We start from the raw sequence: 26,720 nt of genomic DNA on the forward strand, positions 1-26,720 counted from the left end.
CATTTAATTTATAGGTCTTCCCTCTTTCCTTCCTTCCAGTCATTTGTTTGTTGAAGAAACCAGGTCATTTGTCCTGTAGAATTTTTCCATAGTTTACATTTTTCTGATTGGAATCCCATGGTGCTATTTAACATAGTCCTTTGTCCCATTTATTTCCTGTAAACTGGTAGTTAGACCTAGCGACTTGAGTGGATTCAGTTTTGATATTTCAGGCATAAATACTTTGTAGGGGGTATTGGATACTTCCATCAGGAGGCACATAATATTAGGCTGGTTTTTGTATGTCAACTTGATCAGTAGCATGAAACATTCACACAAATAGTCGTTTTCTGTTTCTTTCAGTCTTTCTTCATCTATTGGAAGAATTATTCTAACATCACCTATTTGATAACTCAAAGATACAGCTCCTACAAGAAAGGCAGCTCTGTATCCTTTGAGTAGGGAATAGTATTTAGAGACTACAACATGTGCAATGGGTGCTCATTGTTATTGAGTTGTTAATTATTTCTAGACATTTCCAGTGGACAGAACTAGGAAATAAATAATTATTTTAAAAGGCAGGGTTTGAAAAAAAAAAAAAAGACAGGGTTTGTCATCAGTTTGTACTAACATTTCCAATTCAAATTTAGGTTTTGGGGGTTACTTAAAGTTACCTACTTAACTTTTTAATTTTATATTTCTTCTCTCCAATGTTAAAAATCTTTGTCCCTAATAACATTAACGTAATTAGCTTTTGCTTTTGGAAACTCAGTCTAGAGCCTGCTTCTTCAGGTCTTCTAATGATTTTTCAAAGTAGTTAATATAAACTTAAATACCTTTATCTGTAAACCACTTGGAATGGATTCTTCTGCCTGCAACTGAATCTTGACAGTGTAAACAGTGTAAGCAGGAGGGATGGGGTTATGCATTCCTGTAAAGTACACATGCAGCCACTCACAGTGAAACTAATTGATGCAGCTGATTCCCCAGTGGGAGAATTGTTGAAGATGTATTAAACAGAGACCTGAGTCACTTGGTCCTTTCTGTCTAGATGCAAATCCCAGTTCTCCAAAATTTATGCTTCTGTTTTTCAGCAGCAGTCCTTCTCCCGCCTTATTCCTTTCCCCTAAATCACACCCTAGGGAACACATTAGGTTAGGCTCAGAGCAGGTACACAGGCTCTTTTTTTAACCATGGACCCTGGTCATTTTAGTGACGTCTTTGAGGGGCTTTCCCATCACGGCATCAGAGTGGGTGAATCAGAAGTCCTGGGAGTGAATGCACATGGGCAAGAAGAACCGGAAAGTTGGAACTAGTTGGTCACTCTAGAGACCTCAAGGACTGCACTGAGCTGGGTCTTGGGATCAGGGACAAGTCACATGAGTAGGACATCCTTGTAATTTTCCATGATATCTTCATCTTTAGAGCCGACCTTTCCAGCTGAATCATCTCGGAGCTGTGTCTTCACCTCAGAGTAGACAATTGAGGCATGCTGGGGTGGAAAAAAGATAGAAGAAGAACTGGAAGGAGAAGGAGTATGGGGCTATAAGCAGTAGTGGGAGAGAAAACAGTCAGGAAATGAAACTCACCTGGTCCTCTAGAGATGTTCTGAAGGTATTTCCTGTGGAAGAAAAGGAAACCACTGAACTATGAGTATTGGATCCACTCAGAACTCAGTCTTATAGCTTATTTCCCAGAATCTGGGAGTCACTAGGCCTTTTGCATTGATTGTCATGTTTTCTCCTCCCTGACCCCCAACATGTCCTACAACACATGTGACTTTGTTTTACCATTTCTTAACCCAGCCTTCTGCATGTCCTTTTCAGGCTCCCTTAATACCACAGAAAGAAATCTCACTCCCTTCATTTACCAGATGTTTAGAGATAATTTCTCTCTTAGTTACAATTCTTGCCTCTCTTAACTTCCATCTTACCAACCTTGAAGTCCAACCCCTGCTTGTTTAGCAAGTTCCCACTAGACCTCTTCAAATGTCTGCTCTGTGAGAAAAATTCTCTTGCATTAGCATGTTCTGGTTATTGATTTTATTGCCAAAGTTTCCTAGAGATGGAGCCATAGTGAGAGAAGAGTTTAGCAGGTATGATTTGTCATATCCTGCATATTAGAAATTAAGAATTCAGAGAAGGTAGAATCATGAGAGCTATATATAGTAATTTTATGGAGAGATAGAGCTTGGGAAAAAAGATACATCCTGGAACTCTTTCGTTTTCATTATATTTTTACCATAGACCCTCTGGATTTACAGATCTTTTTAATAACCTGATAGAAGCTATGTACTCCCTCCCCAGAACAATAGACATATGCATGGAAATTTGCATAAAATTTCAGGGGCTTCATGCAAACACTGAGGTACTGGTAAAGAAATCTTGCTACAGATCATCAACACATAAAGTGCCTAAAATATAACTCGTCCACCAACAGAGTGCTCAGCTTCAGTGGTGTTTTGACAAATATGTCAAGGACAGAGTGTGAAGAGCAGCAACTGATCAAGGTGACTCTATAAGATGTACCTAATTAACCCAATCAAATTGGTGGCAGTTCTATCATTCAAAAGGTCCTGATTAGTGGGGATGGCTAAGAAATCAAAGTAACAGATAAAGCAGGTGTTCAGATGATGCATGTTAGTCAAATATAGCAATAGGCACTATATGCAGCAAATATTATAGCAAAACAGAAGACTTAGTCTTTTACTGGCTTGTGACCTTGTAAAAGTCCTTAACCTCATTTGTAAACCGTGTTCAGGATCACGTTACAACTGAAATTTCTACTAGGCACAAAAATACTGGAGAGGTGCTACAGGTAGAAAAGGCAGCTTACAAAATGGAAGAAAATACTTGCAAACCATATATCAGATGAGGGATTCATATGCAAAATATATAAGGAATTCGTAGGACTCAATAGCTAAAATAATAACAATAACCCAATTTTATAATGGGCAAAAGTTCTGAATAGATGTTTCTCTAAAGAAGACATACAAATGGCCAACAGTTATTGAAGAGGTTCTCAACATCAGTAATCACACAAATGAAAACCACAGTGAGATATCACCTCACACCTATTAGGATGGCTATCATCAAAAAGACAAAAGATAACAAGTGTTGGCAAGGATGTGGAGAAAAAGAAATTCTGGTACACTGTTGGTGGGAGTGCAGATTGGTACTGCTACTATGGAAAACTGTATGGAGGTTTCTTAAAAATTTAAAAATAAAACTCTCATGTGATCCAGCAATCCCACTTCTGAGTACATATCCAAGGGAATTGAAATCAGGATCTTGAAGAGATCACAGCACTATTCATAATAACCAAGATATGGAAACAACTTAAATGTTTATTGATGGATGAATGCATAAAGGAAGTATGACACACACACAGACACACACAGACACACACACACAATGGGATATTGTTCCACCTTAAAAAAGAAGGAAATCCTGTCTTTTGTGAGAACACAGATGGACCTGGAGGACATTATTCTAAGAAAAATAAGCCAAATACAGAAAGACAAATACTGTATGTTCTCAAACTCATAGAAGCAGAGAGTAGAATGGTGGTTCCAAGGGGCTGGGGGAAAGGAGACTAGAGGTATTGCTCAAAAGGTACAAAGTTTGAGTTATGAAGGATGAATAAATTCTGGAGATCTACTATACAGCATAGTGCCTACAGCTAACTATATTCTATTGTATACTTAAAGCTCGCTAAGGTAAATCTTATGTTAAGTGTTCTTACCACACATCATCATCATCATCATCATCATCATCAAGTGTGTGGAAGGAAACTTTGGAAGATGATGTATATATCTATGGCCTTAATGGTGGTGATGGTTTCCTTGGTGTTAATTTATCTCCAAACTCATGAGTTGTATACATTAAATGTGCATAGCTTTTTACATGACAAAAAAAATAGTGAACTACTTATAATATGCTAGAATATGGATGAATTGCAAAACATTATGTTAAGTGAAAGAATCCAGACCTAAAGATTCCATTACATAAGATTCCATTTATATGAAATTATAGAAAAGCAAAACTATAGGACAGAAGGCAGATCCGTGGGTGCCAGGGGTAGAGCTGGGGGGAGATTAACTGCAAAGGAGCCTGAAAGGATTTTCTGGGCTGTTGGAAATGTTCGACATCGTGATTGTGGTGGTGGTTCTGTGAATGGATGCATTTATTAAAATAATTTGAACTGTGCGTTTAAACGTAGAGAATTATATTGTATGTCGATTATATCTCAATAAAGCTGATTAAAACAATCAATGAGTAGATTAGAAGACAGAGTGCATCACACTAAGTACTGTCTCCTAAAACTTTAGTTCAGTTATGTGTGTGTGAGTGTGTGCACATTCACACTGCTTAACAGTACAATTTGTACTTCTTACTGCAGATAACAATAAAAAATATTTCAACACCCTTATCTAGAGCATTGAGAGTTCTGACTCATGACTGGTGGTGGGATTGGAAGAAAGCTGTGGGTCAGCAAGGACCTGAAATTCCCAGGTGTCCCCAAGGACAGATGTGGTCCACGTGGGAGACAGAACAAGCAGGAGTATGGTCACCTTGGGTCCTGTTCAATAGGGCCTCCAGGTACCAAGGGAATCCAGCAGCAGGAAGCTGGATGTGATTGACTGGAGGTGAGGCCAATGAAGGAGTCACAAACAACTCCTGGAATTAGAAATGCACCAGCTGTGCCAAAGGAATTTTAGGAAGGAGGGGTCCAGCAGGAAACCTCAAGAGACCACACATGTACCTTATACAGGGGAGTGCCTGCTTAACCATCTGCCATCCCAGAGAGGCAGAAGCCAGCTTCCAAAATACCAGCTGGAGTAACTCCTTTCCCACTCCTTTCTCCAGGCTAATTAGGGGAAGCCAACCAAAGAAACAGAGAGGCCAACTCTGCCTCGTCCTCCCCCTCATCCCTACCATTGCCAGCTTCCATTCTGAAATTTCCCTGAACTAGGAGAGGGGAAAGTTTTGCTTAACATCTTCAAACTAGGTGTTCTAGTTACTTAATAGAGACTATGACATAAAGTGTCCACCTACTGTCTATTGTCTAAGATAATGTTTTGTAAAGACTTTGGCTGCCAGAATTTTCATCCTGAGTGCCCGAGAAGATCTCTCACAGAAGAAAGTTTAAACAGACAGTGGGAGACGGAAGATTTTTGTAATTAAGTCATGAGTCTTGCTTGTTCAGTATACTGGTTACACAGGGTTGTTATATGGATTAACTAAACATATACATACATATGTATATTTTTATATATTATAATGCATATATATCCTTATCACATAATAGGTGCGTTGCCATCATTCATTCATTACTTAAGGGAAATCTTTGTACATACACCTTCATGATTATAATATCTGTTAGAAGGATGTTTAATTTTTCTTCTGATCATCAGCAAAGATACGTTATGTAGTTTTCTGTGTTTGCCTTCTCTCTTCAGAATCTAAGCATCACACTGTAGGGATTTTTATCTGCCTTGTTCACTGATTTACTCCCTTTACTTAAAGCAGTGCCCATCACATAGGAGGTGCTCAGTAAATATGTGTCAAATGAATGAATATAGTTTGCAGCAAGAATCTCTCCCCAGTGACTTACCTTCTCCTTCTTCCCCAGGCTGAATAATCTGGATCTGAGAATATACCAGGTCTCTTTCTTTGGGGTGCACTGAGAACAAAAAAAGCAACACTTTCTAAGCTGTCCCAGTCAGTGGGGTATGCTGCAGATGCTTCTTCCTAAGCAATTATTTATTGTGAATGTCTGGGTTTGGGATACTTAGGGAGACCAGGGGCTTTTGCCAGGCCTCAGAACAAAGTATCTCTCCCTGGCTCAGGCTGGGAGCAGTTTCCTACCAGGAAATCTTTACCATTGCCATGCAACTGCTGCAGCTCCACTGGGGCAGGGCACATGGGATGGAAGGACACTCCTGGGCCTAGGGTCAGGGGTCTCCTGCGAGGCACAGAAACACATGATCATCCTTGGAACATTATAATATGCACAAGAGTGGGATAGACAGAGACAAAAAGGAATGGGGAGAAGTCAGCAGAACAAGGCCAGAAGAGTCTCTAACATCATAGGAATGATGACCTCATAGATAGAATGGTCACTCTCAGTTGATTAAAAAAACCCAGCCTCATCACCTGGAGGAAGTGTCCTCAAAGCATTCTATCTGGACAATTCAAGAAGAAATTAGACATAATCCATGCTCCAAGTCCCTGACTATAAGACTGAGGCACTGACACAGACAGAAGAAGACCATATTTTCCAAACCAAATTTAAAAACACAAAATTTGATGAGTATATGAGCACATGTGGGGCAAAAGGAAGATTCCTAGAAGCTGAGGTTCCTCTAGAAAGTCTAGAATTAACAGTCATTTTATACGTAGTTATAGTAACACGTTGCCTAACTATAGGACTATTTGCACCAGAAATATTCTGCGGCAACCTAGAAAATCTATAACCTTTGGTATCATCTATTCAGATAAATTTCAAATAAGAAACTGATCTAAATACATGCAAAATCCATTATACAAACTATTAGAAGGATTCTAGGAAGCTGTGATTGTGGCCATTTTAAGGAATGTGAAAACGGGAGTATCTAGACACAGGGACACAGAGAAATCACTTAGCCTAAACTTGCAGCCCCACAGTTCTGCACATTTTATTCTTGGGAAAACAGAAGGCTGAGGCCTCACCTGGTTGTGTCTCCCAGAGAACCATCTCCTGCAAAATAAAACGAAGGCAGATTGTGTCAGCAGAGGGAGCTCATTCTCAAATATTTCACACACATGCACTGCCTAAGAGAGGTCATCAGAAAGTTATTTCAAACATGGGCCCAGTCCCATATTCTCATGAAAACCATGTGAAAAAGAACTGAACAAAGCATATAACTTGCTGGGGACAGGGCTATACATTTCTATGTTGAATATACAATTATTTGAGACTTATTAAGGTTCAAGGCTGTGTTGATCTACCTCAGGAAATACTAAATATAGCCAAATTTGTCTTTCTTGCAGAGTAGTGAGGGGCTGTATATGGCTTTCCAGGAACATCTGTGGTTATGCCCAGAGGAACCTCAGTCTCAAGCTCGTTAAGGAGACTCATGGTCAAAGGTCCAAGGCTCCCTACATTCAGCCCAGTGCAGGGCACATAGTGGGTGCTCAGAAGGATCTGGTGAGTTGAGTTGAATTGAATTAAATTAAAAGACAGGGAGGAAGGATGGGTAATTATACTAGAGCTGAAAAAGTTTCTGTGCCTGTCTTCTACACCAGGTTTCCTGGCATCTGAAACTACCCTGACCTGGGTTAAAGCAAGAAGCCTTTGGAAGCACATGACAGTACCAGGGAGAAACTCTCTCCACCATGTAGAGGGGGAGGCAGCGGCCTGACCTGTGGAGAGCAGAGCCATTGGAGCACAAGGTGCTCGTTTCAGGCTTTGACTGTGGGAAGTCTCTGAGGAAGAAGAAGGATAAAGATTAGCCAGCTCCCATTCTCATAGGGGCTTCCAATTTATTTTGATTGTCCACTTCTAGGGGATGTAGGGTGGGCTGAAGCATCTAGTTGACCAGTCTGTTTGGACCAAAGAAACTACCCAAGGAAACCATTTAAAGTTTTTGAAACTTCACATTAAAATGTTTATTTCCTCCCTCCCTTTCCACTTGAGGCTTTGTAGATTAGACTAGATACCTATTAAGGAAACTGCCATTTCAAGGAAGAGTATGAGTGTGTCTGTGAGCGCTGGGGTGGTGAGGTAGAGAACGGTGGCGTGGCTGTTACTGAGGTTGGGATGAGCTGGGGTGTCTGAGGCAGGGACAGGGCATGGGCTCTAGCAAAAGGTAAGAGAGAACACAAACCTAGTCTCCTCTGGTGCCAGCAGTAAAACAGCAGGGCCACAGCCAGGAGAACGCTGAATATCCCCCCAGTGGTTCCTGCAGCAACAAGGCCTCTTCTTTTCCCTGGGGTGCCTGGAGAGGAAAAGCCTGTATGAGCCTCCAGGGGAGGGGTCTAGGGCCTGGAGCCCTGGAAGCTTTCCTCAGCTTGGCTGGGGCCTTGAGCCTGGTAGAGGGAAGAATCTAAAAGATGAGGACTCATGGGGGCCTTTGAGGACTAGGCTAGGACTGGTGTGGCACAGGAAGCAGGTTTCTACTTGTGGGCAGCACAGCCCTGAGCCTGCATGTGACAGGAAGTGACTCACTGTGAAGGGGTAGAAGACAAGAGCCTGGGTGGATTGTGACAAAGGGGAGAAAGGTAGACAGCTCCCTCCACTGACCCGCAGACATCATTTCAGAAATTAATATTTGGGGGAAAATCTACATCTGCCTCTCTATCTCTCTATCTATTCTGTACTTTGGCCTTTTGGAAATTTCCCCTAGACATTTGGAAAGATGTTATGTGACAGCGGCTTGGCAGCACCTAACTTTGGAACAGCAGCCTGCCTGAGAAAGAAAGCAAATATCACCACTGATTAGGACACGAGCTGAACCAGCAGTAACTCTGAGATTGCTCTCCATTAAAAAAATATATTGGGACACCACAATGAAATGCCACCAGTTTCCTTCCTCATAGAAGCCTGAGTCTTTGAAGGGGAGGTGGGAAAGAAACTGATGGAAGGAATAAACTAAATTGTTGGGGAATTCTGATTTTTCCATTGGATCCATTCTCCAAGGCAAGGGTGTCCTCTCTCACCACTCCTATTCAACATAGTTCTAGAAGTCCTAACCAGAGGAATCAGGCAAGAAAAAAATAATAGAAGACCTCCAAATTGGAAAGGAAGAAGAAAAATTGTCTCCGTTTGCAGGTGACATGATCTTATATAAAGAAAATCCTAAAGACTCCACAAAAAATCTGTTAGAGCTAATAAACAAATTCACTACAGTTGCAGGATACCAAATCAACATACAAAAATCAGCTGTGTTTCTATCCATGTAACAATGAATTACCCAAAGAAGAAATAAAGAAAACAATCCCATTTTCAATAACATCAAAAATAATACAATACTTACTAGTAAATTTAACCAAGGAGGTGAAAGACCTGTATATTGAAAACTATAAGATATTGTTGAAAAAAATTGAAGAAGACACAAATATGGAAAGATATCCCATGTTTGTGAATTGGAAGAATTAATATTGTTAAAATGTCCATACTATATAAGTCATCTACAAATTCACTGCAATCCCTGTCAAGATTCCAATGGCATTTTTTACAGAAATTAAAAAATATATATTGTATGGAACCACAAAAGACACCAAATAGCCAAAGTAATCCTGCAACAAAAGAACAAAGTTGGAGGCTTCACACTTCCTGATTTCAAACTATATAACAAAACTAGAGTAACCAAAACAAATTGGTGTTAGCATAAAAACAGATACATAAATCAGTGGAACAGAATCAAGAGGCCAGACATAAACCCATGCATATACTGTCAACTAATATTGGATAAGAGAGCCAAGAATACTCAGTGGAGAAGATAATCTCTTAATAAATGGTGCTGGGGAAACTTGATATTCACATGCAAAAGAATGAAACTGGACCTCCATCTTATACCACTCACAAAAATTAACTTGAAATGTATTAAAGACTTAAATGTAAGATCTGAAACCATAAAACTCCTAGAAGAAAACATAGAGAAAAAGCTCCTTGACATTAGCCTTGGTAATGACTTTTTGGATATGATACCGTAAGCACAAGCGACAAAAGTGAAAATACACAAATAGTACTACAACAAATTAAAAAGCTTCTGCACAGCAAAAGAAATAATCAGCAAAATGAAAAAAGCAATCTATAGAATGGGAGAAAATACATGGAAATCATGTATCTGTTAAGAGGTTAATATATAATAATATAAGGAAGTCATACAACTCCATAGCAAAAAAACCCTCAAATAATCCAATTTAAAAATGGACAAAGGATTTGAATAGACATTTTTACAAAGAAGACATGCAAAAGTTAACAAGTTCATGAAAAGGTGTTCAACATCACTAATTGGGGAAATGCAAATCAAAACCACAGTGAGGTAGCACCTCACACCTGCTACAATGGCTTTTTTATAAAGTTTGTTTAGAATCAGAGCATAAGCAAAAACAGTAAAATTGGGTTTCCCTGGTGCCGCAGTGGTTGAGAGTCCGCCTGACGATGCAGGGGACGCGGGTCCGTGCCCTGGTCCGGGAAGATCCCACATGCCGCAGAGCGGCTGGGCCCGTGAGCCTGCGCGTCCGGAACCTTTGCTCCGCAACGGGAGAAGCCACTACAGTGAGAGGCCCGCGTTCGGCAAAACAAACAAACAAACAAACAGTAAAATTAAATTTCAGCATTTCAGTTTAATAAAGCAGTCTACGTTATGGTGATTTAGCAGAACATAGGAAAGCAAGAAAATGTGTCACACTTACACTAAATTAAGGACGTTGAGTTATGTTACTAATGTATGCAACTTTAATTTTGTTTAACACTCTCTGCCAAAATAAACTTTATTCCCTATAACTTAAAAAAAAAAGAAGACTAGAAATAACAAGTGTTGGTAAGGATGTGGAGAGAAGAAAACCTTGTACACTGTTGGTGAGAATGTAAACCTGTGCAACCACAATGGAAAACAGTATGTAGGATCCTCAAAAACTTTTAAAAAATAGAACTACTATATGATCTAGCAATCCCACTTCTACATATATAGCCAAAGGAAATGGAATTACTGTCTTGAAGAGACATCTGCATCCCCATGTTTATTGCAGCATTATTTACAATAACCAAGACATGAGCAACCTACGTGTCCATTGATGTATGAATGGACAAAGAAAATCTGGTATATATATATATAATATTCCATCATGATGGAATGTGAATATGATGGAATATTATACAGCCATAAGAAGGAAAATTCTGCCGTTTGCAACGACATGAATGAAGCTTGAGGGCATTATGCTATGTATGACAAGTCAGACAGAGGGAAAGATCTCTGTCTCTTTGAGCTAAAAGATTGTGTCAAGGTTCAAATCTGGGCTGCCAGGTATAAGCTTTGTGACCATAGGCAAATTACCAAACCTTTCTGAGTTTCACACTCCTTTTCTGTAGAATGGAGATGATAATATCTTTATTTTCTAGGATTATGACTACGATAAGCAAAAATGATATGTGTAAAACTTATTCATTCAGCAAATATTTATTGAATGCCTAATATGAGCTTAGCAGTGGAATAGGCACTTGGGATAAAATATGGTCAAAATAGAGATTTACCTTTATGAGGCTACTATGGGAGGCATGGAAAGAGACAGAAAATGACTGCATGGCATGGCAGTTGGTGACACATGCTGTGAGGAAGAATCAAGCAAGACTTGGAGAGGGAGGGTCTTGGTGAAGAGCTGCTATGTTACATAGGGTGGCTGGGAAGGTCTCACTGGGAAGGTGAGTAAGGTCCTGGAGGAAGTGAGGGGATGAGCATGAAGATAGTGGGAAAGAGCAGTGCAAAGGCCCTGAGGTTGGAGTGTGACTGGAAGTTTTGAAGAAGAGACAGGGGGCCGTGGTGGCTAGAGTGGAGAAGGTGAGGAGACAGTGGTGGGCCATCAGGTCAGAACAGCAGGATAGCCAGATCATCAGGATCTGGTGGGACATTGAGAGGACATTGGCTCTCCCTCTGAAGGAGATGGGAAGCCATAGGAGGATATTGAGCAGAAGAGTAACATGATCTGATTTATGATTTAGAGAGTTCCTTCTGCTACTGTGTTGAGAACAGGTTGTGTGGAGCCACAGGTGAAGCAGAAAATTAGAGTGTTATTGCAATCATCCAGGTGGCTTGGATCAGGTGGTAGCAGTGGAAGTGGTGGGAATTAGTCATATTTTGGTGATACTTTGAAGGTAGAGCTATCTGGACTTGCAGGTGTATTAGAGTTGGAGGATCTAGAGAATCCGCCTGCCAATGCAGGGGACACGGGTTCGAGCCCTGGTCCGGGAAGATCCCACGTGCCACAGAGCAATCAAGCCCGTGCACCACAACTACTGAGCCTGCGCTCTAGAGTCCGCGAGCCACAACTACTGAGCCCGCGTGCCACAACTACTGAAGCCCTCACACCTAGATCCCGCGCTCTGCAACAAGAGAAGCCACTGCAATGAGGAGCCCACATACCGCAACGAAGAGTAGCCCCCGCTCACCACAACTAGAGAAAGCCCACACGCAGCAACAAAGACCCAACGCAGCCAAAAATAAAATAAATAAATTTATTTTTAAAAAGTGTGATGGGGATCCAGTAAAAAGAAAAAAAAAAACCTTAAAAGGGGTATCTGATGAATAGGTATAGAAGTACCATTGGAGTGAGGCAAGCCTCAAGGTGATGGGTTTGAGAGAAAACAGAAAGAGAGTGAGTAGAGATAACTCTTTTAAGGGAAATCTAGCTTTCCAGTAGTTCCTCCATAAAACTAGCTTTATTGGATAGCCTGGGATGCAACTGAACCTGAGATAGAGGATGAATTGAAGCCCCATAGAAACAATTTCTTTAGTCCCAGGGGAGCTGAGTGGGAACCTGGCTTGACCTAGTATGACTCCTTGGAGACAGAGGAAGGTAAAGATATAAGCTACGACTGTGCTATCCCAAAGGAAGGCTTATCTCCTCTGTGGACATAATGGGGCTCTGTATTCGCTCTTGGTACTTGTAAGTTTCCTGACCTGCATACAAGTTGGTATTGACACACTCTTAGACCTACAGTAATGGAGTAAAGGGATGTTTTATGTCTTTGGCCCTGTGGAGGATTACCAAAAGGAGAGTATAGTTGACGCTTAGGATGAAGGATGCTAATGACATAAGACTGCTGTTTGAGAGCAACACACAATGGATCAGCGTACAGGCACACAGAATCATCCCCAAGAGATGAAATGGCCCCTGGCCAGCATTCCCTCACTGTAGTACCTCCTTATAACCTGAATTATTGATATTTAATGGAAAAAAGTGAATATCGCAGTGGAAAATGGAAATAGAAAAATTAGAGTCACAAAGATAGTGTTGGCTATGCCCACCCCTAATTTGAGAAATCTGAGAATAAATAAGGTCAATGGGGATTAAGACTTACTTCTCACAGAGACGTTCACCGCCTCGCTCTGGATGAGGCCGTAGCCATTGTCAGCTGTGCAGTAGTAGCCCCCTGCGTGGCTCTCCCTGGTAACAGGGATCTCCAGCTCTGCTCTCTGGGAGCGCTGACTTTTCTGCCCCAGACTCTCCCTTGTGTCCTCTCTGTGCCAGGAGAACGTGGTGTTCCCCGTGCCCTCAGCCACAGAGCAGACAAGGACAAGTATCTCCCCTTCAACCACCGGGTCCCCCTGGGGCTGGGTCTCCAGGAACACTCCAGACACAGGGATTCCTGTATGAACACAGACAACATGGTGGCATGAGGGCATGGTGAGAGGAGGACAGGGTTGGGATGTTGGACAGGGTCACTTTTTATGGGACTTTAAGATATACTCTTCTGCAGGTGTTAGCACTGTAGCTCATAGACTGTGGATTTGGGACCTAGAGTATCATTAAATGTAGTAACCTTTCCATCCTGATGCACAGACTCCAGGAGAGAAAAATTGGGTCTCCCTGAAAAATCATTTGGGTTTTATGTCCTGTCCTAGTTGTCAGTGTGAATTATTTTGACCTGGGAGAAGTAATAGCAATAGTGGCTATCATCACACTGACCTAGACCACATCCGTTTCCAGAAGTCCTGCTTTGGTACCTAAGACAAGCTGATATTTATTGTATTTATCTTTGTGTGTATGCATGTCCTTCTCTTCTGCTTTACACATCACACTGTTTGTTGTTACTGGTTAGGGTCCACCTCTGTGGATATGTGTCTTCTAAATAGTTTGCCCCAAGATCTGACATCCTAGAATCTGTCGATTCAGTAGCAGAGAATTTTGTTTCTTGTTTTCATTTTGTTTTGCCCAACTCTTGTATCTGCCTCCGTGAATCACCTCTGTCATTTCAAGGTGCTAGAATTTCAAAGAAAGACTAAGTTTTTAGAGAACTAGAGGTGGAAATGAAATCCTGTATTTCTTTTATTATCTACCTCACTTCACAGTCTAAGCCTGGTGCCTCTGTCAGGATGAAAAACTCCATCTGTACTGGGCAGTCCCTACCCTCACTGGGCCAGAAGGAGCAGTCAGGGGAGACGCCACAGCCCGGCTCTCCAGCACTCACTCTGCACGTCAATCTGAAGTGGAAGGCTGCGTTTGTGGATGCCGCTGGTCATGGCCCCACACCAGTATGATCCTGAGTCTTCTCTCCAGACGGCTGTGACCTGGAGTTCTGGGGACGCACTCCAGTTTGAGAGGATGACCCCATGGTCTCTGAAGAAGACAAAGCGAAGCCGAGTGTCCGACCGCTCCAGAGGAAGCTGTGTTTTACAGCTCAGGTTTACAGGATTCCCCTCTGTAGGCTGGAAGTCTGTGACTTTCAGCTTTGGACGTGGAAATAGCTCTAGAGAGAAGAGGTGAATCAAGTTCTCAGTATGAGGCAGGCTTGGATTCGCGGTTCTGGAAAACTTCAGACACCCAGCAAGACAAACGTATCGACCCCTCTACCACATTTTTCTTTCCCAGGATTATTTAAGTCAAATTGTTCCGCTTTCTCTGCCTCTTAGAGGACGTGGTCTCAAATATTTCCAGAGTTTGTTATGATATCAACTTATATAGGGAATTCCCTGGAGGTCCAGTGGTTAGGACACTGTGCTTTCACTGCCGAGGACACCGGTTCAATCCTGGTCAGGGAACTAAGCAGATCCCACAAGCTGAGCGTCACAGCCAAAAAAAACCAAAAACCAAAAAACACCACTTACATAGATCCCCGCGGATGTGCCCAATTTACCCTGCCCTGACATTGCTAAGCAAATTTGTATGAAATGAAGTGTTTACCTTGAATTCGAATATTTGTGAGACTTGTTCTCAATACACGATTGTTTTCCAAGGATCCAGTGCATTGGTAACAGCCACTGTTGTTTAAACTTGCTTGTGATATCAGAAGATCCAAGCTTTTATTAGAATCAGAAATAAGTTTTCTATTCCAAAAGTACCTCACAGCAGTCAGTTTCTCTCTCCCCCTTTTCCGGCACCTCAGAATCAACTCGTCACCTTCAAACACAGAATGTGGGGCCTGGAGGATGAAGGAGGCTGGAAACCACACACAGATAAGATGTTGTGATTGAGGCACTCCTTCCTCTGTGCATCCTGAATTACAGAGATTTTTTTTTTCTTCCTTTTTTCTCCCCCAGGATTTAGTCTCCTGACTCAAGCTCACTCATTTCCTTCCAAATCAGTTGACCTGCTTCAGATACAATTCCTAAATAAATCCTAAACACGTCTATTTAACCATTCAGGGACAGATTCAGAAATATAAGGTTTCTAATGTGCAGAGGAAAAGCTGAGAGGAGGTGTGACCAAATCTCTGACGTCATTGATTACGGAGAAGATCAACACCGACTTGCTCACCAAATAACAGAACAGGAGTCGTCAAAGACGTAGTTCTTGGAGAAATACACTGGGAATTGTTACAGTGCTTTGGAGTGCGCTATGCAGAGGGCTTATGGTCACAGATACAAATTCAGGGTCAAGGGACAGCGAATGCGGTCCACTCATGAAGCTCTCATGCTCTTCAGATTCTGATTACAGGCTAGTTCTATCCTTTCTCTCTGAGACGATGCAGTGAATGCCTGCTCCTATAGACCAATGCCTGAGGAGTGATCTAAATTTTCTGAAATAGAGAAGGGACATATCCTAAGACAGGTGAAGACACAAGCCCTGAGGCTGGAGATTTCCCACCTCTGAATTCTTATTTTACAGCACTTTTCACTTTCTATTTTGTGCTTAGTACATTCATGTATACGTAAGTTCTCCCCAAGGAGGCTGTAGAGCCCTTGAAGGCAGGACCTAAGACAGCTTCACTTTTGAATCCCCTAAAACTAAAACTTCCTTCTTTAATTGTGTGTGTAAGAATGTCTGTTGATTAATATCAGACATTTAAACTCTAATGTCAATAGTAGTTTGAAAAACACTTATAGACAGTGAGGGAGGACATGAACCTGAAAGATCAAAGTTAGAGTAGAATGAAGGGCCTCAGTTCTTGGAAAATCCAGGGAGCTAAGATGTACTGCAAACCACTTCCAATGTTTTAACTAATTCACCTTCTTTCTCACCTGTAGAAAAAATCAAGCGCACAGGGTTACTCGGGAGTGAGCCTGGGGCCTGGCAAATGTACTGTCCAGAATCACGAACCTCGAGGGTGTTTCCTTGGGTTTCACTTGGACGTTGTCTTCCAGAGTACCAACGGTACCATTTTATTTTCTCTGGTGCATAGAAGTGAAATCCATTGCAAGTCAGATTCACTCTCTCTCCACGGAAGACAGTGGTCCACGGAGGCTGGAGGGAAATCATGGATTTGGGTACAGTAGCTGGGGAGAAGAGAAATGAGTCTGAGGTGGAGGTGTCTGCAGTCCCCACTGCAGTGGCTTGTGTGGAGTGGACTGAAGCACCCAGCTTTGGTGAGTCTCTGAAAGGCCCCCCGGCGGGGCTGCTGTTTCCCCAGGTTTCAAGTTTTCCAGCTGTGTTCACCTTACCCAGGAGTGCAGCAACTGCTCTGTATACAGTGAAGTCTGTCTACAGGAACAGACTAACCTTTCAGAGGGCAAACCCAGCAGGACCTACTCACCACAGAAGATCAGTGATGGGAGGCCCGCAAACACCCTTACCTTTTCCAACAGGACCAGGTCCTCAGGTAGATTCCTCCTGAACTCCCTCCCACCTGGGCTCTTCATGTTACACACACCTCTCTAAGATGAGCATTTGTGTGGCGTGGCCATATGGTGGGGTGAGGGATTGTAGAGGGAGGGAGTATAGGAATTTGGGGTCAATTACGCAGTTATGGAAAAGGGTCCATAGTATGTTTTTCCAACAAGAAGTAGGTAGGGGAGGGGTGAGCAGGCTGTTGTCTGAAGTGAAAATTATATTGAAATAACTACAAAGAGTATGAGTGCTGGGAACTAGGTGCTTCTAACTCCCCACACCCCAAAGATACTCTTTCATGAAAATAAAATGTGGGCCCTGCATAAAATCAGGCCTTAAGATCTTTGAATAATTAATGGACAGAAGCTGGAGAATGTAAGGGTAAATATCAATACAAATTAAAGATAAGAGGTTTAATTCTCCCTGTTGAAAATAAGGGAAACAACTTCTCCCTCTGTTTTTTTCTTTCAGAATTTCTTTCAAATGTATGTGAATCTTTATAATGGCTAAAAAGCCTCTTGCCAGTCTCATAACTCAGGAACATCTTTCTCAAGAAGGAGCCATCTTTTTTTTTTTTTTTTTTTTTTTTTTTGGCCGTACACGGGCCTCTCACTGTTGTGGCCTCTCGCGTTGCGGAGCACAGGCTCCGGACGCGCAGGCTCAGCCGCCATGGCTCACTGGCCTAACCGCTCCGCGGCATGTGGGATCTTCCTGGACCGGGGCACGAACCCGTGTCCCCTGCAACGGCAGGCGGACTCTCAACCACTGCGCCACCAGGGAAGCCCCAGGAGCCATCTTTTTGAAATGCAGACATCTAGGGGGATAAGCTCCCCTGGATCCTGTCTCCCCATTCCTGTGGAAGGGTAAGCATTTACCTTTGGTAGGTACCTTGTTGCAGTATGCAAGACTACCTCCAGTCCTAAAGATATGAGATGTCTATTCTTCCTCTGGAAAAAAGCCAATAACCATGATAAATTTAGGATAAACTATGTGTGACAAAAGGTGCAGTCAAGTCCTCCTGCTTGAGAACTAGTTACTGTTTAATCTTGAAAACATGTATGTAATGGGCTGAATCCCCTTGGCAATATAAGAGTAAGAGATCCTTTTCTGTCTTTGCAATCTCTTGGCGGGTTGTCTGTGATGAGCATGCTTATTATGAAGCATATGGTTTAATGCTTATTCAATGCTAAAAGTGTTTGCTTTCTTTATTACCTTTGTGGAGAGGATTTCTGGGTTGGGAGATTTTGTTTTTAGCTTTATTTCCTGCAGCCATTACTGTGGCTCTTTCTTATCTGAGTTTATTTCCTAAGTTTTGTAGCTTCAAGGTGTGAGAGTTAGTAACTGAAGGATGAGTCTACCACTGTGGCATAAAAATTATTTTGAGCTGAAGGCATTTGAGAATAGATTTTATTTTTCTTTATTCTGAATTCTCTTATCTGCCTAAAAGCCAAGCCTGTGAAGAGTTCAGTTGTCATAAATCACCTCCCCAGGAGCAAATAAATGATCAGCTCTTATCCCCAGACACTGGAAGTTGGCACCACACCTAAAGCAGAACTTGTCACAAAACTAGCATAGCTCCCATCTGTTCTCTTAAGGGCCCATTTATCTTTCCTAAAAATCATTTGTTTTCCAGTAAGTAGCCTTCTCACCTGCCCCTTTCCCTATCCAGATGTTATATAAGTCCCAAATTCTAACTGCCTCCTTAGTTTATATTTTCTGTGTATTCCCGTAAGTTTTGAATAAAAAAATTTGTCTTTTCTCTTGCTAGTCTGCCTTTTGTCAGTTTAATTTGCAGGCCCTCATTAGGAAAACCTAAGAGGATAGAAAAAAAAAGGTTTTCTTCCTTGACATAATAAAAGTAATCACAGACCAAATTATTCACTATTGGAAACACCCACTCAAACATTCTTACCCCTTTAACACTACTATTTTCTAGCCTGCACAGAGATCAATGTTTTGATAGGCTAATCCTTCATTGTGTATACAATGAAAATTTATTGTAAAGTGATACTTCAGATTCTGCCAAAGATGCAGTAATTCATGAAGGTGGTAAAAGTGTTGCGGGACCACGGCTCTGTTGGCTCCCAAAGCCACTGACAAGTGTAGTAAAGCAAGATTTCTTAAAGTTGAAGAGGAGCAAACAATGATAGGGAAAATATTTGTTTGGCTTCTGAAAGTTAGTCCCAATGTCCTTCTGTTGAGCCTGTGGCCCACCAGCGGGTTTGAAAAACAGAAGCACTAACTTGCCCAGCCACGTGACACAGTTCTGAGTAAGGAGATGTCAGAGGAATAAAGCTAGGAGTGAACTAAGGGGTGAGGATTCTGGGGGAAGATTTTTCCTTTATGATGAAAGGAGAGAAGCATAGCAGGGGAGCTCTTTTGCAGTTTTAGTTTCCTACAGCTATCACATACAAAAAAAAACAAAACAAAAACAACCACACAAAAAACAATATTTGATTCATGCTTTGTTCTACAAATTGCCTTGGTAATCTAAATTCTGTGATGTAGAAAATAAAACACATTATTTCCATTTGTATTGTCTTTTTTCCAAAAATAAAATCTCATTGTTGGGGATATGCAATTTACCATAAAATCATAAGTGGAATCAATTAAGTGTGTTTTTATCTTAGTACTTTTTATGCTCAGGTAAGGAGGACTGTCTGTATTCAAGAGCGTACAAGCAATTGTTTTTTTAAAGCTTGAGACTTTAAATATTCTTACCTTTTTCTGTAAGAACTGCCCCAAATACGCCTTAGAATTGTACCCAAATGTAATGGAAATACTCTGTTTGGGGGCAAAAACTGTAGAATAACCTGAACGCTTGTTTTAAATAAAGAAATTAAATGTTCTGTTCGATTATAGAAACATTCATGTGTCTCTGCAGACTTTTTTTCCTTTCTCTTTCTCTAGAGGTTTATACAGATATACTATGCCCCAGTGAGTACGGGGTTGTGTTTCTCTTAAAGAGAATAGAAATCTGCACTGTCTATGTTCCTGGGAAGCATCTGGGGTTAGGGAAATGGAGACTGGGCAGTAGGTCTTATACTGGAGGGAAGGGAGAACTTCTTTGGTGTGTGCAGCTTTATTCCTCACTGGTCCAAGTGAGTTGCCCCTGCTATGTACTGATGGCCCAGTGGTCAGGGAGAGACACATCTTGTCAGCATCTTTAAGAGGTTGGGACTGAGTCAATGGGTTCTGAGATTAGCCACATCTACTAGCTGACACTCTCTGTATTTTATTTTTCCATCCTAGAATGTTTAACAAAACCTAGTCCAGTTAAGATCTCCTCCCAGTTAGTCAGAGATTTGTGGGAAATGGGTTGTAGCCACAGCACTGAGGGGGAGAATCACAGGCCCAGAAGCTGCAGGGGATGGTGTGCATCAAGGGGCAGTGGCTCCCACTGGCTGGAGCTGGCTGACCATAAGAAGCTCCCTGGTTGGGGGGCGGGGGTGGGCTGGACAAATCAGCAGGGATTGCCAAAACTCGTGGAGACAGCTCCCAACAGGAGGCTGAACTTTCTGCTGACCAGTAGGATGGGGGCTCAAAGTTATCATGATCTGAGCTTATTAATAGAGAAATGTCTACACAGAATGCTGAAGTTCGGGATGAGTTGGTTGCCCGTGGCTCTGTCAAGCTTGGGGGGACATGGGGAAGCTGGCAAGTTGGTTGCACCTCAGCCTCCCCCAATGAAGTAATGGCTTATTTCTATCCTTCCCCTCTCACGATTCTATGCATTCTGTCAAATTGGCTAGAATCCCACATCAGGTGGGGACACCCCGTTTCCTTGAATTCTGTGACATGTATCCCAGCCCTGTCTCCAAGATCATCCAGCACAATGCCAGGTTTCAACCAAGAGTGTGACTCCCAAACTCTTAGGGTCAGAGTCCTAAGACATGTTTTCACCTGCCCGTAGTCCTCAAGAAAATGATGCAGGCACAACAAGGCCTCTTTCTACAAGTATTTGAGATACAGGATAGTTATTAAGATATCCAGAAACAACCAGACAAGGATATCACAAAGAAAGAAAACTACAGGCCAATATCACTGATGAACATAGATGCAAAAATCCTCAACAAAATACTAGCAAACAGAATCCAACAGCACATTAAAAGGATCATACACCATGATTAAGTGGGGTTTATTCCAGGAATGCAAGGATTCTTCAATATATGCAAATCTATCAATGTGATAAACCATATTAACAAATTGAAGGAGAAAAACCATATGATCATCTCAATAGATGCAGAGAAAGCTTTTGACAAAATTCAACACCGATTTATGATAAAACCCTCCAGAAAGTAGGCACAGAGGGAACTTTCTTCAACATAATAAAGGCCATATATGACAAACCCACAGCCAACATCATCCTCAATGGTGAAACACTGAAAGCACTTCCACTAAGATCAGGAACAAGACAAGGATGTCCACTCTCACTGCTCTTATTCAACATAGTTTTGGAAGTTTTAGCCACAGCAATCAGAGAAGAAAAGGAAATAAAAGGAATCCAAATCGGAAACGAAGAAGTAAAGCTGTCACTGTTTGCAGATGACATGATATTATACATAGAGAATCCTAAAGATGCTACCAGAAAACTACTAGAGCTAATCAATGAATTTGGTAAAGTTGCAGGATACAAAATTAATACAAAGAAATCTCTGGCATTCCTATACATTAATGATGAAAAAATCTGAAAGTGAAATCAAGAAAGCACTCCCATTTACCATTGCAACAAAAAGAATAAAATATCTAGGAATAAACCTACTTAAGGAGACAAAAGACCTGTATGCAGAAAATTATAAGACACTGATGAAAGAAATTAAAGATGATACAAATAGATGGAGAGACATACCATGTTCTTGGATTGGAAGAATCAACATTGTGAAAATGACTCTACTACCCAAAGCAATCTCCAGATTCAATGCAATCCCTATCAAACTACCACTGGCATTTTTCACAGAACTAGAACAAAAAATTTCACAATTTGTATGGAAACACAAAAGACCCCGAATAGCCAAAGCAATCTTGAGAACGAAAAACAGAGCTGGAGGAATCAGACTTCCTGACTTCAGACTATACTACAAAGCTACAGTAATCAAGACAGTATGGTACTGGCACAAAAACAGAAAGATAGATCAATGGAACAGGATAGAAAGCCCAGAGATAAACCCACGCACATATGGTCACCTTATCTTTGATAAAGGAGGCAGGAATGTACAGCAGAGAAAGGACAGCCTCTTCAATAAGTGGTGCTGGGAAAACTGGACAGGTACATGTAAAAGTATGAGATTAGATCACTCCCTAACACCATACACAAAAATAAGCTCAAAATGGATTAAAGACCTAAATGTAAGGCCAGAAACTATCAAACTCTTAGAGGAAAACATAGGCAGAACACTCTATGACATAAATCACAGCAAGATCCTTTTTGACCCACCTCATAGAGAAATGGAAATAAAAACAAAAATAAACAAATGGGACCTAATGAAACTTCAAAGCTTTTGCACAGCAAAGGAAACCATAAACAAGACCAAAAGACAACCCTCAGAATGGGAGAAAATATTTGCAAATGAAGCAACTGACAAAGGATTAATTTCCAAAATTTACAAGCAGGTCATGCAGCTCAATAACAAAAAAACAAAGAACCCAATCCAAAATTGGGCAGAAGACCTAAAGAGACATTTCTCCAAAGAACATATACAGACTGCCAACAAACACATGAAAGAATGCTCAACATCATTAATCATTAGAGAAATGCAAATCAAAACTACAATGACATATCTTCTCACACCAGTCAGAATGGCCATCATCAAAAAATCGAGAAACAATAAATGCTGGAGAGAGTGTGGAGAAAAAGGAACACTCTTGCACTGCTGGTGGGAATGTGAATTGGTTCAGCCACTATGGAGAACAGTATGGAGGTTCCTTAAAAAACTACAAATAGAACTACCATATGACCTAGCAATCCCACTACTGGGCATATACCCTGAGTAAACCATAATTCAAAAAGAGTCATGTACCAAAATGTTCATTGCAGCTCTATTTACAATAGCCCGGAGATGGAAACAACCTAAGTGTCCATCATCGGATGAATGGATAAAGAAGATGTGGCACATATATACAATGGAATATTACTCAGCCATAAAAAGAAACAAAATTGAGCTATTTGTAATGAGGTGGATGGACCTAGAGTCTGTCATACAGAGTGAAGTAAGTCGGAAAGAGAAAGACAAATACCATATCTTAACATATATATATGGAATTTAAGAAAAAAAACTGTCATGAAGAACCTAGGGGTAAGAGAGGGATAAAGATACAGACCTACTGGAGAATGGACTTGAGGATATGGGGAGGGGGAAGGGTAAGCTGTGACAAAGCGAGAGAGAGGCATGGACATATATACACTGCCAAACGTAAGGTAGATAGCTAGTGGGAAGCTGCCGCATAGCACAGGGAGATCACCTCGTGCTTTGTGACCGCCTGGAGGGGTGGGATAGGGAGGGTGGGAGGGAGGGAGATGCAAGAAGGAAGAGATATGGGAACATATGTATATGTATAACTGATTCACTTTGTTATAAAGCAGAAACTAACACACCATTGTAAAGCAATTATACCCCAATAAAGATGGTAAAAAAAAAAAGAAAACAACACCCATATAAAAAAAATAAAAGATATCCAGAAACATAAAAGAGAAAGGGAAAGAAAAGATGGACTTACCAAGTGGTCCACTGACTGGAGGTGCTGCAAGAGAGTCAAGAGCAAGGCATCAGCACAAGGCAACGAGTCACAAACCATTTTACCGTGAGAGTTCACCCGCCCATTTTTGACTTCCGGCCAAATGGAGGAGAAACATGCCCAGTTCCACCCACCCTGGAGAAACAAGATAACGTCATGGCCAAAAGCTCAGGCTGCAGACTCAGGCAGAAACAGGTTTGAATTTTAGCTGTGTGGCCCTGGGCAAACTGCACAAAACCTCCAAGGCTCAGTTTTCTCCTCTGTAAGATGGGGGCCATCAAACTGACCTCATGGCCATATTTTAATGAGCTAAATTAGTAAGTCATCAATTAAGGTTGCTGTAATTGGTTTTTTTGACATGACTGTGGCTGCTGCTGAGGCTTGGCTTCACTATCTTCTTGCCTGGAGTGTTATTCTCCTCCTTCATTATGAAGCAAAAGCAAGTTACCCTCACACATCAAAGCCCAAATAAAATCCCACCTCCTCCATGAAGCCCTCTGAGATGCCTCCAGGCTGCAGCACCCTCACTTTTCTATTGATTCAGAACCCCTCCCATTCCCGCTCAGTTGAAACTCATAACTGGACATACAGTATGGGGCAGTGGTTAAAAGCACAGCTCCAGTGTCAGATTATGGGTTTGAATCCTGACTCTGCCACTTTGCTACTGCATGAAACTTAAGGCAAGAGACCGTCTCTATGACTTAGATTCCTTATCTGTAAAACAGGATTTATAGAAGTTCCAGCTCATCGATTGTTAGAGGATTGGATACATTAATACAATGGGATATTCTTAGAAGACTGTCTGACATAGGGCTCAGCAAGAATTAATTATTATCAGCAAGAATTAATTATCATTGTCCTATGATCCATTGTGGAATAATTTTCTTGTATTGCCAAGTCAAATGCTCTTTTATTTGTCCTTTGATTTCTTTATCAGAATGTCAGTTTTTGAGGGCAGAGGCCATGTCCTCCGTGTCCCTGCATACTCTGCATTGCCCCGCACCATGCTATGCCCCATATAGCCATTCATTCACTATTTACTGAATTCCCATAATGTGCCAGTCACACTAATAACTCTTCCTTTGTTTTTTTTTTTTTTTGTGGTACGCGGGCCTCTCACTGTTGTGGCCTCTCCCGTTGCGGAGCACAGGCTCTGGACGCACAAGCTCAGTGGCCATGGCTCACGGGCCCAGCCGCTCCGCGGCATGTGGGATCTTCCCGGACCGGGACACGAACCCGTGTCCCCTGCATCGGCAGGCGGACTCTCAACCACTGCGCCAGCAGGGAAGCCCCGTACTCTTCCTTTCATAATTGGAGTCTGGAGATATAGCTGAGAACAAGGCAAACGCATTTAACAAAATTCAGTGTACAAATGACTGACTGGTCTTTATTTCCCTAAGCTTGAGCTACTAGAAAATCAGTGTCTCATTTGGACAAATATTGGCAATCGGGAAGAAAAATCAAAGGGAAATTGTCTTATTTCTCCTCTTCTCATGTTCTTTGCGAACATCAGAGCAGGTTTGATCTTAGAATACAAGAAAGAAATAACTATTCTCAGCAGAAAATCATTCTACATCAGCTTGCGGTCAGAACATGGTCCTTTCACAAGGGACTCAGTTCATCTTTCACTCTTGGTTTTCATGATCTGTAATTAGAAAGGTAACCAAATTTAATTGTAGTTTTCTGCATGGAAAAATAAGCCCACTTTTGGGGGGGGTAAGAGGAATTTTTCATAGGCAATTAAAAGCAAACAAGGAACACATTACTAGAAATAATTTTTTCCCTCTCATTCCATTGTATCAATATCTTTCCCCTTTGTTCATTTTCTGCTGTTCTAAATGAGATTAAAATCCATTTTTTCAGCAGCACAGAGGAGAGGTCTTTTGCCTGTGGAGAGGCTCCGTTTTCCCAGCAAACAGAGGCTTCCCCCACTACTTACCGAGGACCAGCAAGGATGCCCACAGTAGCATGGAAGTCTGTTCTGGGGTCCTGAGGAGCATCTCATAGGAGACAGGCCAGTTCCCAGCGCTGGAGAGTGAGTTCAGCAAGTTGTTCCTCTGAGTACAGTTGGTTGAGTTAATGAAGTGAAAGGGGGAAGTAGGGGAATCTTTCTTAAAATACCGAACACTTATGTTACGAGGTGTAAGAAAATCTCAATGACAGAAGTCAATATATGATAAAAAAAATATTTAAGTACTGCTCTGATATATTGGTATGAATAGCCCCTCAAGGCTTTAGTTGTCTTATTTTCAGAAAGCTCCAGTCTCTGCCTTCCAAGGAAACTGCAACTTATTCTCTCTGCTACCAGACATCAGGTAAGACTGCAGTTCTGTTGAGATTCACATAATCCAAGGATGTGTCTAAATCACTCCTGAGCCGGAAAACTTCTCATTCAATACAGAAATGTCCTTCTCTGACCCCTGACAGACTCTGCTGGACCACCTCCAGATGACCATCTGTATATAATGAAGTATCTGAATCATAAGACAACTTGCACCTTGTCTGAAATATATGAAAATATCCTGACTCACTTGTCTCAGAGGAAGCCACAAACTTTGGTCTGAGCAGGCAGCAACGAATAAATTATAGCCCCATCATGTTCTTCCTGGAGAATGGACTGTGAAATTTTTAACTTAAGGTCCTAGAAACCAAAATTTGCTAAAGGAATGAATGTCTCAACAAATACATATTGATTATATAACTGTATGTTAGGCATGGTGCCAGGTGATGGGAGCACAGTGGTAAGCAAGACTCGATAAGCTTTCATTCTAGTGGGGAGACAGAAAAGCCAACAGGGAGTTAAATACAGAGTGAAAAGTTCTCCTAGAGTTCAGTGGGGGGGAAATCTGACCCAGTTCTGGGGAATCAGGAGAGGCTTCCCTGTGGAAGAGACACCCAAATTGACTGAGAGATGAGCAAGGACAAAGGTGAATGCAGTGGCATCACTGTCTTCATCATACTCATGATATCTGTGAATAAATGACCGTTGGCCTTCCTAGGAGGTGAAAATAACAGACATAGGATGAATTATGTGGAATGGTCTGCATTCCTCTCTTACAGCAACATTTTTCTGTATATCTATAATAGTTTCTTTCTCTAATTAGGGGTTTGTATTGAACATCAATTCCAGGCAATGTCCATGAACTTAGAAGTATCACAAAATAAATAAAATGCATCTCCTTTAAAGACTTTGTAAAATGTGGTAAGGGCCAAAGTAGACATAGGCATGAGGCACAATGGGAACATAAAGAGTGTCAA

General features: G+C 41.5%; 1 protein-coding gene across 1 annotated transcript; it reads right to left on the reverse strand.

Annotated features, from left to right (window-relative positions):
- Positions 1–1,127: 1,127 nt before the first annotated feature.
- Positions 1,128–25,462, reverse strand: FCRL4 (Fc receptor like 4). The gene is made up of 12 exons (XM_067728267.1): positions 25,402–25,462; positions 23,445–23,468; positions 16,145–16,399; positions 14,868–15,122; positions 14,155–14,433; positions 13,045–13,332; positions 7,850–7,960; positions 6,693–6,720; positions 5,864–5,946; positions 5,596–5,664; positions 1,569–1,600; positions 1,128–1,471 (listed from the first exon to the last, which is right to left on the reverse strand). Exons 1-12 carry the CDS (start codon positions 25,460–25,462, stop codon positions 1,355–1,357), a joined length of 1,602 nt encoding a protein of 533 aa, XP_067584368.1. The 3' UTR covers positions 1,128–1,354.
- Positions 25,463–26,720: the final 1,258 nt, after the last annotated feature.

Source organism: Pseudorca crassidens, chromosome 2 (genome assembly GCF_039906515.1).
Source record: "Pseudorca crassidens isolate mPseCra1 chromosome 2, mPseCra1.hap1, whole genome shotgun sequence".
Classification (NCBI taxonomy): Eukaryota; Metazoa; Chordata; class Mammalia; order Artiodactyla; family Delphinidae; genus Pseudorca; species Pseudorca crassidens.

What these genes read in the sequence shown, in the direction of transcription:
- FCRL4 (XM_067728267.1), bottom strand. Translation starts at nt 25,462, where the DNA reads ATGCTCCTCAGGACCCCAGAACAGACTTCCATGCTACTGTGGGCATCC. An exon ending in CACAAATATTCGAATTCAAG is followed by an intron (nt 14,434 to 14,867) that starts GTAAACACTTCA and finishes TCTTCTCTCTAG; the next exon opens with AGCTATTTCCACGTCCAAAG. An exon ending in GCAGCAGTTGCATGGCAATG is followed by an intron (nt 5,665 to 5,863) that starts GTAAAGATTTCC and finishes TTTTGTTCTCAG; the next exon opens with TGCACCCCAAAGAAAGAGAC.